The 14157-nt window shown below is 39.5% G+C and overlaps 2 protein-coding genes, 1 non-coding gene and 3 pseudogenes across 6 annotated transcripts; 2 read left to right on the top strand and 4 right to left on the bottom strand.

Moving 5' to 3' along the window:
- Window positions 1-327: 327 nt before the first annotated feature.
- Window positions 328-1781, top strand: LOC147923968 (F-box protein At5g25290 pseudogene; annotated as a pseudogene). The gene has a single exon (XR_015586866.1). The product of XR_015586866.1 is annotated as an F-box protein At5g25290 pseudogene (transcript).
- Window positions 1782-1899: 118 nt separating this feature from the next.
- LOC147923967 (alpha-mannosidase I MNS5-like) lies at window positions 1900-3216 on the bottom strand. 2 transcript variants are annotated; one of them, XM_087495493.1, is made up of 4 exons: window positions 3042-3216; window positions 2749-2824; window positions 2511-2658; window positions 1900-2353 (listed from the first exon to the last, which is right to left on the bottom strand). In XM_087495493.1, the coding sequence occupies exons 1-4, from the start codon at window positions 3064-3066 to the stop codon at window positions 2201-2203; spliced, it is 402 nt and encodes a 133-aa protein (XP_087351619.1). In that variant the 5' UTR covers window positions 3067-3216; the 3' UTR covers window positions 1900-2200. The 2 variants fall into 2 exon arrangements, with proteins under 2 accessions (XP_087351619.1, XP_087351618.1); XM_087495492.1 differs by having other exon boundaries at window positions 1900-2371; window positions 3042-3210.
- Window positions 3217-4317: 1101 nt separating this feature from the next.
- LOC104757087 (uncharacterized) lies at window positions 4318-6643 on the bottom strand. Its single transcript, XR_015586873.1, has 5 exons — window positions 6258-6643; window positions 5654-5813; window positions 5046-5138; window positions 4805-4907; window positions 4318-4690 (listed from the first exon to the last, which is right to left on the bottom strand). It is a non-coding gene; the product is annotated as an uncharacterized LOC104757087 (transcript).
- Window positions 6644-7503: 860 nt separating this feature from the next.
- On the bottom strand, window positions 7504-9207 carry LOC147923966 (alpha-mannosidase I MNS5-like; annotated as a pseudogene).
- A 99-nt stretch (window positions 9208-9306) lies between these two features.
- LOC147923965 (F-box protein At5g25290 pseudogene) lies at window positions 9307-11099 on the top strand (annotated as a pseudogene). Its single transcript, XR_015586869.1, has 3 exons — window positions 9307-10528; window positions 10808-10873; window positions 10976-11099. The product of XR_015586869.1 is annotated as an F-box protein At5g25290 pseudogene (transcript).
- Window positions 11100-11832: 733 nt separating this feature from the next.
- Window positions 11833-14157, bottom strand: LOC104757085 (phosphatidylinositol 4-kinase gamma 4-like). Its single transcript, XM_010479798.3, has 2 exons — window positions 14005-14157; window positions 11833-12951 (listed from the first exon to the last, which is right to left on the bottom strand). Exon 2 carries the CDS (start codon window positions 12949-12951, stop codon window positions 12025-12027), a length of 927 nt encoding a protein of 308 aa, XP_010478100.1. The 5' UTR covers window positions 14005-14157; the 3' UTR covers window positions 11833-12024.

The following is a 14157-nucleotide window of genomic DNA, read 5'->3' as shown; positions in this document are numbered from 1 at the left end:
CCCAACAAAAAAAACATTTTTAAATGATCCATTATGAAAAACTATTTGGGCCATAGACCCGTTAAAGTTTTTATTCTTCTTGCCGTTATTGGGCTTCGTAAGCTGTATATATCCGCGCAACTTAACCCTTTCCTTCTCAATCTTTTTATTTTGGGTTTTGTACAAAAAAACCCTCCAAGTAATTATTTTTTGCAAGAAAACCCTCCACATCAAATAAATGCAGGTCAATACTATGATCTCAAAAGTCACCCGCAATATAACCCTTTTCTGTATTTATGACGTGGCAATTTAAAAGTTTTGTTGTTTTGAGAGCTAAAAAATGGCAGAGCGTTCAGTTTAACCCTTTCCTTCTCAATCTTTTTATTTCAGAAGTCGAGGTTATTAATAAGAAAAAGAAAAAAATTAAAGAGACGAAGGAGTTACCCATCCGTTCTGAAGATGGACAGACCTACGCCGAAACGACGGTTGAGTTGTCCGGATCGTGAGTCTGCAAAGGCCCTCCGTTCGAGTTTGATTCTGCAGCCAAAAGGCGGATCTCCGTTGCTGATGCTGTCTCTAGAAAAGGATGGTTGTCGTGTGTACAACCCAGCCGATGATACGGTTTACGAGACGAAGAGTGACCTTTCAGGGTATCGATTCGTGGCAAGCTCCGGTAAGTGGTTTCTGGTGATAGATTCTCGATTGAAACTCTATATTATAGATGTGTTTGGCGAGGAGGAGAGGATCGATCTTCCAGGACTAGAAACATTCGAGGGTAGCCATTTTAAGATTGAGCGAGTAGGAGAAGATAAAATCAGACATGTAGCATTCCGTACTTTATCTCGAACGGATCCTTATACTGCCGAAGATGTGAGAGGTCGTTTGTGGGTCGAGGACAAGAAAGGAGGAGACTTCGTTGTCTTGTGGCGATTCGAAATGAGCAATTACATAGCGTTTTGCAAGAAAGGGGATTATCATTACCGCGAGATTTCAACACGGGACGGTGTTCACAGGGATTTACGAGGCGTAAAAGATATGCTCCTTAAAGGTTACGATCTTTACGTCTTTGCCACCCGTGATTTCATTCGACGCTTGGATTTGTCTCGACGGCACGATGGTTTCATTGATGTGTCCGAGAAGCATACGTTTCCAATGTGGGAGCCACCTCTTAGTAGGGATGAAACGGAAAGAATCAACAAATATAAGATCATCTCATCTAACCAAAGCATTGCTGTTGTTACAAGCTCTGGTCAGGTTTTGCTTGTCTATACTTACCTGTTAACCTCAAAGGATAGGGTGTTCCACCTGTACAAGAGGGATCCTAAACATCTTTACGCGACTACCTATGACACCATGCTTGTCGAGGTACATTCTCTTGGTGATGAGGCCCTCTTTTTGGATTTTGGTATCACCGTGCCTGCTGATCATACCCTTGGTATTGAGCCTAACTCCATCTATTTCACACGCGATGATCGTATCCGTCACCGCCGAACTTCATCCCTCGACATCTGTGTGTTCAGTCTTACCACAAAGACCGTCAAACGCTACCCCTGTCTCGATGCCTCAAACATCAAGGATGCTCAGTGGTTTCTTCCCTCTTGATTCTTACGTTCCTCATGGTTTACTCCCTCGGCCTTGCTCTCTTTCTTTCTGCTGCAAACTCTGGTGTTGTTGACACACATTTCCAGACTCTACTTTGTTATCATCTTTTGCTTTTGATGTATAATCTATGACATATTGCGGTGGTGTTTAAATCTCTTTGACTTTATGTTCCAAATTTCACAACCATCACTTCAAGTCAACATCTGCATCAAGAGATTGTTTTCGTTTTGCACGATCTGTGGTGAATTAAAGTGATTGCAAGCTTTTATGTTGTTAACTTGTAAAGGTCCTAAAAGTTACCAATTCATAAAGCTATACTTGAAGAAAAACATTAATATTCCTTTCATTGAGGTTATTCCTCCGGTAGTATATATATATCCATGTCAAGACTGATGACTCAAAGAAAAGATACAACAGCCTCATGTAACAAACTATTCATTTTACTGTCAACCAAAGCTTTTCGTTCACATTAATTGACAGTTTCCCTTCATAAACCCCAACTCTTCTCTTTCCTTTCCTAAACCTCTAAAACGCCCTGTTTTGTGTCAAAAGTTATAAGGGATTCCATAAGCCGCAGTATCCAACTCCGCTGCAGGATCTTTGTCTACAAGTAGTGGCATCACTCTTTGTTGCTCCAACACCTATGATTGATTTTCTCGTCAGGGACATGGCAAGCACTCTCTCTGTGTTGCTCAGGACGTCTAGAGTTGAGAGCTATCGATGGACATACTTGCAGTGACAATGCGCTAGCTCCACTTTCCCATGCCCCTCTCTGCAAATTCGCAAGTTCCTAGTTTAGCAGAAGCAGAGGAAGGAATAATAATGCATTTAGACTCGATTTTGGTTCTTTTAATGGCTGCCCTTCTGTCTATCAACTAAAAAATAACATTACTATGCAGTGTAACTAAACTAACTAACAAGTGACAGACCTTTGAAAGCGTCCAGTTGCCTGAATAACTTTTTGGTAGTTTCTCATGCCAGGAGCTCACAACCTGAATAGGGTGGCCCTCGGTTGTAAATATATAATTCCTTTTGGCCACAAATGAATCATCAAAGAGGAGATATAAGTACTTGCACCTGCGAATGGGAGATAACAACCAATGTGATGTTCTGACATTGTATAGGTAAGAAAAGAATGACGTGTAAGAAAGTGAACGTTCATATCACGTTTCAGCAAGAAAGAAACTGTGCTGATGATCTTCCAATCGCATGGTCGTCACATCTCTAACACTTGCAAATCCCCCTGGAGTAGACGAACCAGATAACAAAAGGTTGACAATTTGACCAGAAAGGTGGCAAAAAGTAACTACATTTTCATTAGCATAAAGATACAAAGAACTGATGTTTAATAATGATGAGTTAGTTATTCAGCAAAACCAGGGTAGAGTTGAGGAGTAATAGATGACTAAAGTTTAGATATACTTCAGAGAAAACAAAGAAATAAAGTTTGAACTCTATACCTCTATTATTGGTGAGAAAGTACATCTAAGAAATCCCAGAAAGGCAGTTCTAATGGAATACTGAATGCTTGCAGAATGGCACCCCTTAACCGTCTCAATATTTGGGTGAAAATCCAGCAGAACAGAGAGGACAGTGTTGTAGTGGACAGGCCTCTTCCTTGCTACCACCGCGAGACTGCGAAAGATAAGCTACTGTCAGATATGATATCAGTGCTTACACAGGAAATTTTCAAAATTGCAAATTATTCAAGTATGCCTCTTACGTGCATGTCCTAATGAATCACTGCACATCTCAGAAAACAAAAATAATTATACTGACGTCAATGAAACAACCCTAGGTGCGAGGCGCTGCTTTTAATATATATACAATTATCTAACATAAAAGATACTAGAGTTTCATATAACTTTACTGAGCAACCATTCCTGTGAGAAACTTTGCTCATGATTTCTGCAGCATACAACACAGCGAATAAACTCCTTAACAGCATGAAACTATCCTCAATCTGAATTTTAACATGTCTGGAAGCTAGCATATCTCAAAAATTTCCTGCAATTACAGACTAACTACCGGCATAATACAAAAAGATGATTTGTTACCATTACCTGAGCAACAATATGATATATTTTCACATACTTTTTACTTTAAGACAGCACCATTAACAAAGCATTAGGGAAAACCGAAAAATCAAAAACCATCACTCTAAACAATGTCTCTCCTCTCAATATTTGACATTGATCTTTCTAGAAAATAGTACCCTCAGACATTAAATGACAATATTAGTTCAAACAAAGACAAACATCTGCTAGGTAATTAGTACTTTTAACATCTGCTAGGTCAATATCTGTAACTGATGCAGCTTCAACTGAGACAATTCTCCCCAGACTATGATTCAGTTAGCTGCAACCATATCATAGGGGTTGAACCGGTGCTATAACCTGTCTCCATGCTTTATCTCTCTCAGCCAAAATTTTAGTAGACATACATAATAAAAACCAGCAATTTCATTCCACTGATGTTATATATTTACAAAGAAAAATTTGATTCAAGACGCTGAAAGTGCAAGTAGGACAGCCAATCATGACCATCAGACTACTTACAAGTGGAAGATAATCTGCTTATTGGTGTATCTTACAAACATGAGGCACAAATAAAGCTTATGCAAAAAATGACTATTAATACCACCCTATCATTCAGGATACATATCAGTGTAGGAGGACACATTCTCTAAAGTTTGTTTATCACCAACATATATGTGAGAATGAGTGCTTCACACTATGAACAACGATAAGAAGCTAATATTTATGAGTACCAAAGCACCCATATCAACTTACTGGCAAGAAAAAATCAACAGGTAAGAACTAACAGAGTTTCAGCTAAAAAAGAGGGATCGCAAAAATAGAAACAGGTAAAAGCACAACTAACATCATGATGAATGTAAAGAAAAGTAACTACACAAGAATGATGGGACGTATTCAGAAACATACCAACTAATAACAGATATCAGTCAGTGCACCCGGTATACGATTAGCTGACTGTATGAAATCTACTAAGATGCCAAATGTCCTATTTGCTTCAGACATTAGCGTTGCTGGATTCAGAATGGGGTGACCGCCAGCAAGCCAGGAAATATTGAACATCTGTCTACTTCCTGTAGTAGAAGAGGAAAAGTTGACATGCGAGCAACGAAATGCAATTGTGCGGTTCCAGATTCATATTATATGATCGAAATTTAAGAAAAACCTGCATGATCAGAACATAATACCTTCGCTGGAAACTTTCTCAGGATCAGATGCATCAGGAGTAAAGAGCAAAATGAATGTCTCCATAAACTTTAGAGAAAGAATTTTCACCCCTACACAGCCAGGCTATTATGAAAGAACAACAGACTTTTAAGTTAGAAAACCTTAAATTGACAAAGAAGCAGAATGAATACTCAACCAAAGATCAAACCTCACGAGAGGAACATACATACAAAAAGAAGAAGCTATAAACAGCCAGCATACCTCCAATGCAGCGGAAAAGACAGCATCTTTGAACTTAACCATCCATGTCCATAGTTCCCCACACCAACGATCAACGTTACCATGATGATGGAACTGCATAGATCATTAAGAATAGAATATATCAGCGAGAGTAATAGGGAATATCAATGCCAAAGAGTTACGTTCATTGTAGTGGTGACTATACAGGAACACCCACAAAGATCTCAAAGCTTAAATAATATATAAAACTAAACTAATAAACTTCAAATATAGTAGAAAATTAAGGGAAAGACATCAGAAACCCAACAAAACCTAAACAGGAAATTAGCAAACTTGCCCAGATTTATTCTTTTCACTATTTCATATGACCCTAAAGCCTTATGACACTGTCTTTAAATTTCAAATAGGTAGCACCAACATAAAAACCAACCGAAGTTTTGAAAATGGAAAACAAGAGGACTGATTCCATGGGATAACAGTTCAATTCCATAACCAACTATGAGTATGTAAGACACCTTAGCTGGTAGTTATTGACTACAATCGTATGATTTTGCAAAGAGCCCAAGAAGGAATCTCAAAACAACATATGTGTATAAAAGAACATAACCAACTTGAGAAACAGTACGGACCTGCATTGCCATCTCCTCCAAGATGCTGCAGAAGAAAGTGGTGCCAGCAGAAATGGATTTCTTTGCAACAACTGGATCCTCGTCCCTTGATAAGACTAGTAAGACATTCACTAGAACATAAGAATGATCCAGCATCCTCAAACCAACCTCTTCAATGATCCTGCCAGCCAGAAGAATCGATCAACCAGTCTCTTACCTTGACAGACAAATTAATCATCATGAATAGCTACACCCCCGAAGTAAAGTAGACTAAGAACCTAGTTTATTTTACACAAAACTTGCGATAATTCAACTATGCCTAAGTACTAAAACAGAAATGGACGACTAATAACCACAATATTGCTGAGGAAGTTTCAAATCTATCGCACCAAAAAACAAACAATCATGCCGACTAGAGAAATCGTAAGCAAAATTTCTACAACACAACAGCTACGATTGGAAATATCAAACACTTCTCCAGATTGGGAAAAATCCAGAAGAACCCTAAACACGCAACAAAGTACATAAAAATTCTTCTACAAGTTCGTGTGCAGAGCAAGGGAAAATATCAGCAGAAGGAAGTATTAAACCAGATACGAATCGTAGAAATTGCAAAGGAACTCACTCGGTAAGGGATTTGCGAACTAGAATTTCACGAGACAAGTGGAGTTCTGCGAGATAGGGGAAAATCTCAGCAGACGAAGACGGCTCCAATGACAGCAAAATCTCCTTAACCTGCCTGAGAGACGAGAGCTTCACAGCCAAATCGCCGTGGTTATTGGCAGCGGCGAGGAGAGATAGCGCCTGTGCCCTCGCTGTCGCGGCAGCCGGAGCCGCCATTGCTAAATTCTAGATTCGTCCGACGGAATTGTAAAGGTAGATAATACGGTGCCTCCGCTTATCTTTTAGGGTTTTTCAAAGGTTGAAGAAGAAGAATCTCGGCGACACAGACGCGGCAGCACACAAGAGCAATTAGGCAAATTTTACACAAATACAAAAATGCTGGAGAACAAAGAAAAAAAAAACACCCGGATGGCTTCAATTAAATTCCGCCATACACACAAGCACCTTGTCGTTTTATCTCTTGGTAGTTGCAATGAGTGCCGTTTTTTGTTCACCTAACCAAAAAGCTCCTTTAAACAGTTTTCAAATGACAAACCGTTTGGTTTTCTACTCTTCTTCTACTTCTAGTAACACGATCTTAGCACAGTTTAAGACGGTTGTGAATAATTATAATCAGCTGCTTTTCTTTCTTTTTTCCTCTCTATTGCAGAAATTTACATCATTAACCTAATATAAAATAGCCAAGCAACAAAATTCAGCGATATGAACTTCAACTAAGCATCGCATTGCCAATAAAAAAAAGTATGCAGTCATGAACGAAATGTCGTCGCAATACTGTCTACTTTTCTTAAGATCCAAAGATAACTGCCTCATCTTGAAGTTGTAAGATCCATCCCCGGCCCACATCGATCGGGCAAGAGACAAGCGAAAATAAAACACATTCTGGAGAAAGCATGGGGAACATATGAGTTCAGGCTTGTTTATGTAGTATGTTCTCAATATCAAGTATAGGAAGGACTCGTAGTGCATTCAACAAAGTGTCTTCTAACTCCACTATACCCCAATAATATTTTGATCATTCAAATGGGTACGTGCTAGCTACTAGTCTAGTAGAGGATTTGAATAGATTATGTGGCGTCTATGTATGCTCGATCCTTTGCTTAGTGGGAGACTAGAGACGATGTCATACATGATGCATAATTTATCTAGGGGATGCAGCTAATTAACGATAAAGATAAAACAAAGAGATATATAATTATCCCAATATTAATTCAGTTCTACGTACGGTTTTTAATTAAATAAAACTTTTAACAGACGAGATAGTAGTATCCGTGTTGCTCGTCAGGGACATGGACATGGCAAGCACTCTCTCTGTGTTGCTCAGGACGTCTAGAGTTGAGAGCTTTCGATGGACATACTTGCAGTGACAATGCGCTAGCTCCACTTTCCCATGCCCCTCTCTGCATATTTGCAAGTTCCTAGTTTAGCCAGAAGCAGAGGAAGGACTAAATAATGCATTAAGACTCGATTTGGTTCTTTTAATGCCTACCCTTCTGTCTATCAACTAAAAAATATCATTACTATGCAGTGTAACTAAACTAACTATGCATACAAGTCTTATTTCTTCAAACATGAACAGAGCTGGATCAAGTGACTGACCTTTGAAAGCGTCCAGTTGCCTGAGAAATAACTTTTTGGTACTTTCTCATGCCAGGAGCTCACAACCTGAATAGGGTGGCCCTCGATTTCACCAACATCTAGGTACCATGGATCTGCAAAACGAAGGAACAAAGGAAGAATATAGGTATCTATTGTCAACGGAGAGGTGCCACAAATCTGGCTCTTCACATAATAAACATTCAGGGTGAGACAAGTAAAAAAAAAAAGACAAACAAAAACCTTTTGTAGCTTGGTATAGGTAGAACGTGGATTCTGCTAATTCAGGACGTAGTGGATAGTACTTCATTGTCGGATGTATCATTTGATGATCTAGTAGATACCTGAACAAATTTTTGTTCAGCGTCCTTTAGTCCAAACAGAAAACTTTAAAATGACAGAGAACTCAAGATCCAAGTAGGAAGCCAACTAAGGAAAGACAATTAAAAACATACCTCTCAGGCAATACACCAAACTTCTCCCATACATGGAAAAACTCGCGGTGCGTTGAATTTGCAGCTGCAATATCTCCAGCGAGAACCTAGTAGCAAAAACTTAAGCATGAGAATCAGCAGATCCCCTTTTCAACTGTTTTTGTATGAAATTTAAAGAATCCATTCATTCATTATACCTGTAGACCGGGCCAAAACGCCTGAAGACTTGTGAGCTGCCAATAAGTTGGTTTCCCACTCCACATATTAGCTTCATGGTACCTAAACCAGATAAATAAACTCATTACTACATCGAGCAATTTTCAGTTTGAGCATTATAGAAGTCGTAGTGTCATATAAAAGAGAGTGTGGAAGTACATTTTTCCAGGCTAGTATATTATTACCAAAGCCCCTGTATGAAGTACTTTTGAGATGCCAGAACTAAACATTTGCCAGTAGTCTTCTTTTCCAAAAAGAATATAAGCCTTCAAGAGGTATTCATAGAAAGAGTCAACCCCTTTAGAAGACCAGAAATAAAATTACACATTAGAGATTGAAGAGCCAAGGCACAAATTCATTCCGCACATAAAAGTAAAATGATTTTGCAGCCATCTCTTAGGGAAAAAGACAAAGAATTGCTACTAGATTCCCTCTGAAAATGAACAACATACCAGCTCCAATGCTGGAGGAGTACTCCAGCCATTCCCCAGTTACCACATCCAGAGTCGTCCCAAGCAGATCTAATGAACTTCGCATCCTCCACAGCTGACGAAGCGCACGTAATGCAGCTGATTCAAACCTAGGGTCACCAGTGAGCCGTGACAGTGCTCCCATTTCAAGAATGAGAGAACCTGACGTGTAAAATGTATATTCCTTTCTGCTCCAGTCTTCGGCATCTGTGACAATCATGACCAAAATGGCCTTGGCTATTATGCTGATATGAAACAAAACACTAGATAGAGCCCTTCTTTCATTTTTATTCTGTGGCCATTAAATTAAATAAAAATTTTAACAGACGAGATAGTAGTATCCGTCCTGATGGAGAGATGTACGCTGAAACGACAGTTGAGTTGTCCGGATCGTGACTCTGCAAAGGCCCTGCGTTCGAGTTTGATTCTGCAGCCAAAAGGCGGGTCTCCGTTGCTGATGCTGTCTCCAGAAAAAGATGGTTGTCGTGTGTACAACCCTAACGACGATACGGTTTACGAGACGAAGAGTGACCTTCCAGGGTATCGATTCGTGGCAAGCTCCGGCAAGTGGTTTCTGGTTTATATTATAGATGTGTTTAGCGAGGAGGAGAGGATCGATCTTCCAGGACTAGAAACATTCATTCAAGGGTAGCTATTTTGAGATTGAGCAAGAAGGAGAAGATAAAATCAGACATGTATTGATCGGTACGCGTCCTTCTACTGCCGAAGATGTGAGAGGTCTATTGTGGGTCGACGACAAGAAAGGAGGAGACTACGTTGTCTTGTGGCATTTCGAAAGGAGCGAGTACATAGCGTTTTGCAAGAAAGGGGATGATCATTACCGCGAGATTTCAACACGGGACGATGTTCGCTGGGAGTTACGAGGCGTAAAACATATGCTACTTAAAGGTTACGAATCTTTACATCTTTGCCACCCGTGATTTCGTTCGACGCTTGGATTTGTCTGGAGGACCGGTTGGTTTCATTGATGTGTCCGAGAAGCATAGGTTTCCAATGTGGGAGCCACCTCTTAGTAGGGATGAAATGGAAAGAATCAACAAATATAAGATCATCTCATCTAACCAAAGCATTGCTGTTACAAGCTCTGGTGACGTTTTGCTTGTCTATACTTACGAGTTAACCTCAAAGGATAGGGTGTTCCACCTGTACAAGAGGGATCCTAAACATCTTTACGCGACTACCTATGACACCATGCTTGTTGAGGTACATTCTCTTGGTGATGAGGCCCTCTTTTTGGATTTGGGTATCACCGTGCCTGCTGATCATACCCTTGGTATTGAGCCTAACTCCATCTATTTCACCCGCGGTGATCGTATCTGTCACCGCCTAACTTCATCCCTCGACATCTGTGTGTTCAGATCAGTCTTACCACAAAGACCGTCAAACGCTACCCCTGTCTCGATGGCTTAAACATCAAGGATGCTCAGTGGTTTCTTCCCTCTTGATTCTTACGTTCCTCATGGTTTCCTCCCTCGGCCTTGCTCTGTTTCTTTCTACAAACAGACCTATCACTATTGTTACGAGAGCAGGATCAGGTCCTCTTAAGAGTTGTTATGTTGAAGTTTTGTATTCCTTTCTGCTTTAGACTTCTGCATCTGTGACAATCATGACAAAAATGGCTTTGGCTATTATGCTGATATAAAACACATTGGCTTTGACAATCATGACCAAAATGGCTTTGGCTTCTGCTTTAGTCTTGTATTCATTTGGTTCTCCTTACCAATTAATTTGACTTGGCTTATTATTTGTTTGTAGTTTCTTCTTCCTTCTTTTGACAACTTGACGGCCACTAATTTAGTCTGCAACATTCTCAGGGCTGGAACTTGACAGCCACTAATAATGTTGGCAACTGGATTGATGGTTTTTACTCGTTGCTCTCGGTAAGTTCTTACTTCCATGTTTTTCTCTGGCGCTCTTAAAAAACTGTTCACTGGCTACACTTTTCTTGACTTGACTGACCACTGAAACTCTGTTCTTATCAGTTATGGTTGTTTCTTTCATGCATGAGCTATACCATCCAAATGATCTAGTACAATTTAGTATATAAATCAAGTGCAGAAGATCAACATCTTATCTCACTTTGCTTCTGTTAGCATTTCATGCCAGGTACACAAATCTTTAAGCCTCTCTGCGCCAAGAACTGCTAAACTTTTATGCTTTCTGGTTGTATATATAGTCACCGTAAAATAAGCATGCATCAGTGTTTTAGATCAGCTCTACTCTTCTCGATTTTTAGAGGAATTATGAAAGTATCATAGTCCTAAGATGTTTATTAGATTAGTTTCTTCTAGGCCAGCAAACTCGAGTACAAAACTGTTTCTGCTAGGCCTAAATGAAAAGAGACTTCTAATTCAACGTAAGTTCTATATGTTTTCGTGTTACGATTCCCTTGTTAAACACTACTGAGCTTGGGTGAAACTCATTATGCATTCCATTTCTATCATCACTAGAAAGCACCTGCTCGTTTTCTTGGCAATGATGAATGACTTTTGTTTATGCAGTCCTAGGTTGCGCATGCACTTTGTTTGGGACTTGCTCCATGGCTTGCTGCAGAGATTCCAATTCTTGTGGACTCCGGCATGACAAAGCACAATGATGACGCAGCTTGGAGTCAAGCTTCTGCTTCAGTCTCAAGTCAAGTGAGCGCTGCTATTTGGTTTGTACACGTCAAAGAAATTAAATTCGATTTTACGTTACTGCTTCTGTTTCAAAGACTACAATAAAATCTAGGAATAATACCAAAGGCAAGAAGCAAGTTCGAAACAAAAGTCAACCATATGAACTAACTTTGTTGAATTATGTGGAAACAAAATCAACTATGTGTCACCTAAACATAGCATTGCGTGGAAGTGATATTTTCATAAAATAATACCAAAGGTTCTCATAATTGCATAACTTAGCCCAACTAACACTAAACATCATAAGCAGCTAAAAATCCAATTTCATTAAGCAAAAATACAACTCAAACCAAAACCCTAAATACGCCTCCATGGTCCCATCTCCTTCCTTTCCTTCATCTTGCATCTGTTACTCAAATACTCTCGTAATATTCCCTCAGGAGCTCTTTCAAATGGCTCTCTACACTTTCGAAAAACTTGCCATCATCCCTCGTAACTCCATCAACCATGTATTTCAAATTGAATATGGGTTCTTCACATTTTAAAGAAGCCATTTTACCAATGTGTAAAACAGTCAATCCCTGAGAAACAGCGAGCCTCAAAAATATGCAGAAGACCTTTAATTTCTCGATGAAATCCAGCCCAGGCTGCCATCCACATGTACTAAGAAACTCGAGATCCTTATCAGCGTCTAGTTGCTGCAGATAGTTGGCACAACGCTCAGAGAATGACTCTTCACTATCCCGCAACCAATGTAGCCAACACGGTTTGCAAATATTGTAATCAGTGTCAAAAATCATCTCATGGTCAATTGGGACAATCGAGTTGTTTCCCGCAAGGAGAAGATTATCCAGACTCCTATCAGTATTCCCGAATCTCAAGTCTGCTATCGCAACCTTCTGAATCTCGTCCATTGGCACAACAGGAGCATCATCAACCTCAACAATTTCAACCGTGGGCTCTACAAATTCAACCAACGCACCCGTGACTGTGTTGGTTCCTATCTTCAGCCGTCGTACAAACAGTGTTGGCAGCACTCCAGAGAAGCCATATATGTCTTCAGACAATGATCTGTGACCATTCTCAGGGTGATCCAGCAGGTAGACAATGGCTTCATTTCTAGCTGAGTCCTCTTGATTATCAACTACGGTTTTGAATAAACATCTCAGATTACCATCTGTGTCTAATACTTTATAGATGTGCTCATATGATCTGAACTGGGGCAGAACACCTTGAAGACTGGCATGTTTCAAATAATCAAGCATCTTTTTGAGATGAGCACCCACCTGACTTGGAAGCTCAGTGAACCTTGGAAACACCTCCACCTCCTCATCATCCATCTGAAACAAATAAGAACAGTATGCTTAGAATGACTAAGCTAAACAAATCGTAAGAAAGCAAATAACACTAATGCTGGTTTAGAACAGTAGGATTATTGTAAAGAAGAAGACTAAGCTAGTAATAGTTCAACAAATTAGTTTGCTATGCAGAGATTTCACAAATTTAAACCGAAGGTGCTCTCTCAAACTAACAGATGAAGGAACCTTGACAGTTCAAACCACCTACTAGTAGCAGTTTATTGAAAAGAAGAAGACTAAGCTATAGACCAAAAAGCTTCAACAAAGAGGCTGGATCGAGAGGTCATGAAGCCTTAATAAGACTAACGTTCTGTAACAGTAACAGATGCTGCTTGTTTTAGCAACAATGGGTTAGGTTCCTAAGTAAAGTGATACCAGCAGGTTAGAAACTAGCTAAAAGGTTCAACCAGCAAAATGGTTATACAAATCCTAAGATTAATTTGCTTGTTCGAGACAACAGATTGCATTCCCAAGTAGAGTGAAACATCAAAAAGGGTCAACAAAGAAGCTGGCTCGTGATAGAAACTAGCTAAAAGGTCCAAGGCAGAAAAATGTCGACAGAACTAATCTCAAACAGAAACAGGCAGTAAACAAGACTTAAGCTATAGACCAAAAAGCTTCAACAAAGAGGCTGGATCGAGAGTTTAATTGAAAAGAAGAGACTAGCTTAGTAGCAGTTTAACAGATCCAAATAAGACTAACGTTCTGTAACAGGCAGTAAGCTCAAGTAGAAACTAGCTACACATCGTGAGTCAAAAAAAGTTCAAATTTTTTTTCGTTTTTGGGAAGAAAGTTTCAAACTTTTTCTTTGTTTCAGGCAAGAAGTACAAAATGGGGATAGAAAAACATTCATAACACAGTTTTCAAAGCACCCTTTCATAATCGGATGAGAACAGAAAAAAAAAATGAAATTTGGAAAACACAAAAAGTCGAAGTCTTTTTTGTTTGCTGTAATTTTGAGTGACTGAGTTTCTCAAAGAAACGATGAAGCGATGATAAAAGACATTTTACCACAAAAAAAAAAAGACATTTTACCTTTCAAACCACTCTGTTTCTCAAAACCTAGAACGAAACTCCGAAGATGTGTTTGTTTCCTAAAAATCGCAGACAAACAACGATGTTGTGAGCGAGAGAGTGAGTAAAGAAGAGAGGAGTCAAAAAATCTAATAGCCGAGTTGGCCCTAGTTT

Source organism: Camelina sativa, chromosome 17 (assembly GCF_030686135.1).
Source record: "Camelina sativa cultivar CO46 ecotype springtype chromosome 17, ASM3068613v1".
Classification (NCBI taxonomy): Eukaryota; Viridiplantae; Streptophyta; class Magnoliopsida; order Brassicales; family Brassicaceae; genus Camelina; species Camelina sativa.
The sequence above is the reverse complement of the archived record's forward strand: the minus strand, read 5'-3'. Positions and strand labels throughout refer to the sequence as shown.

Excerpts from the sequence above, each read along its gene's own strand:
- LOC104757085 (XM_010479798.3), bottom strand. The coding sequence starts at position 12,951 with ATGGATGATGAGGAGGTGGAGGTGTTTCCAAGGTTCACTGAGCTTCCA.
- LOC147923967 (XM_087495492.1), bottom strand. The coding sequence starts at position 3,066 with ATGTACTTTCTCACCAATAATAGAG. Across the intron at positions 2,659-2,748 it reads AGTTTCTTTCTTGCTGAAAC|GTGCAAGTACTTATATCTCC; the intron begins GTGATATGAACG and ends TCCCATTCGCAG. Across the intron at positions 2,372-2,510 it reads GCAACTGGACGCTTTCAAAG|GAACTTGCGAATTTGCAGAG; the intron begins GTCTGTCACTTG and ends CTGCTAAACTAG.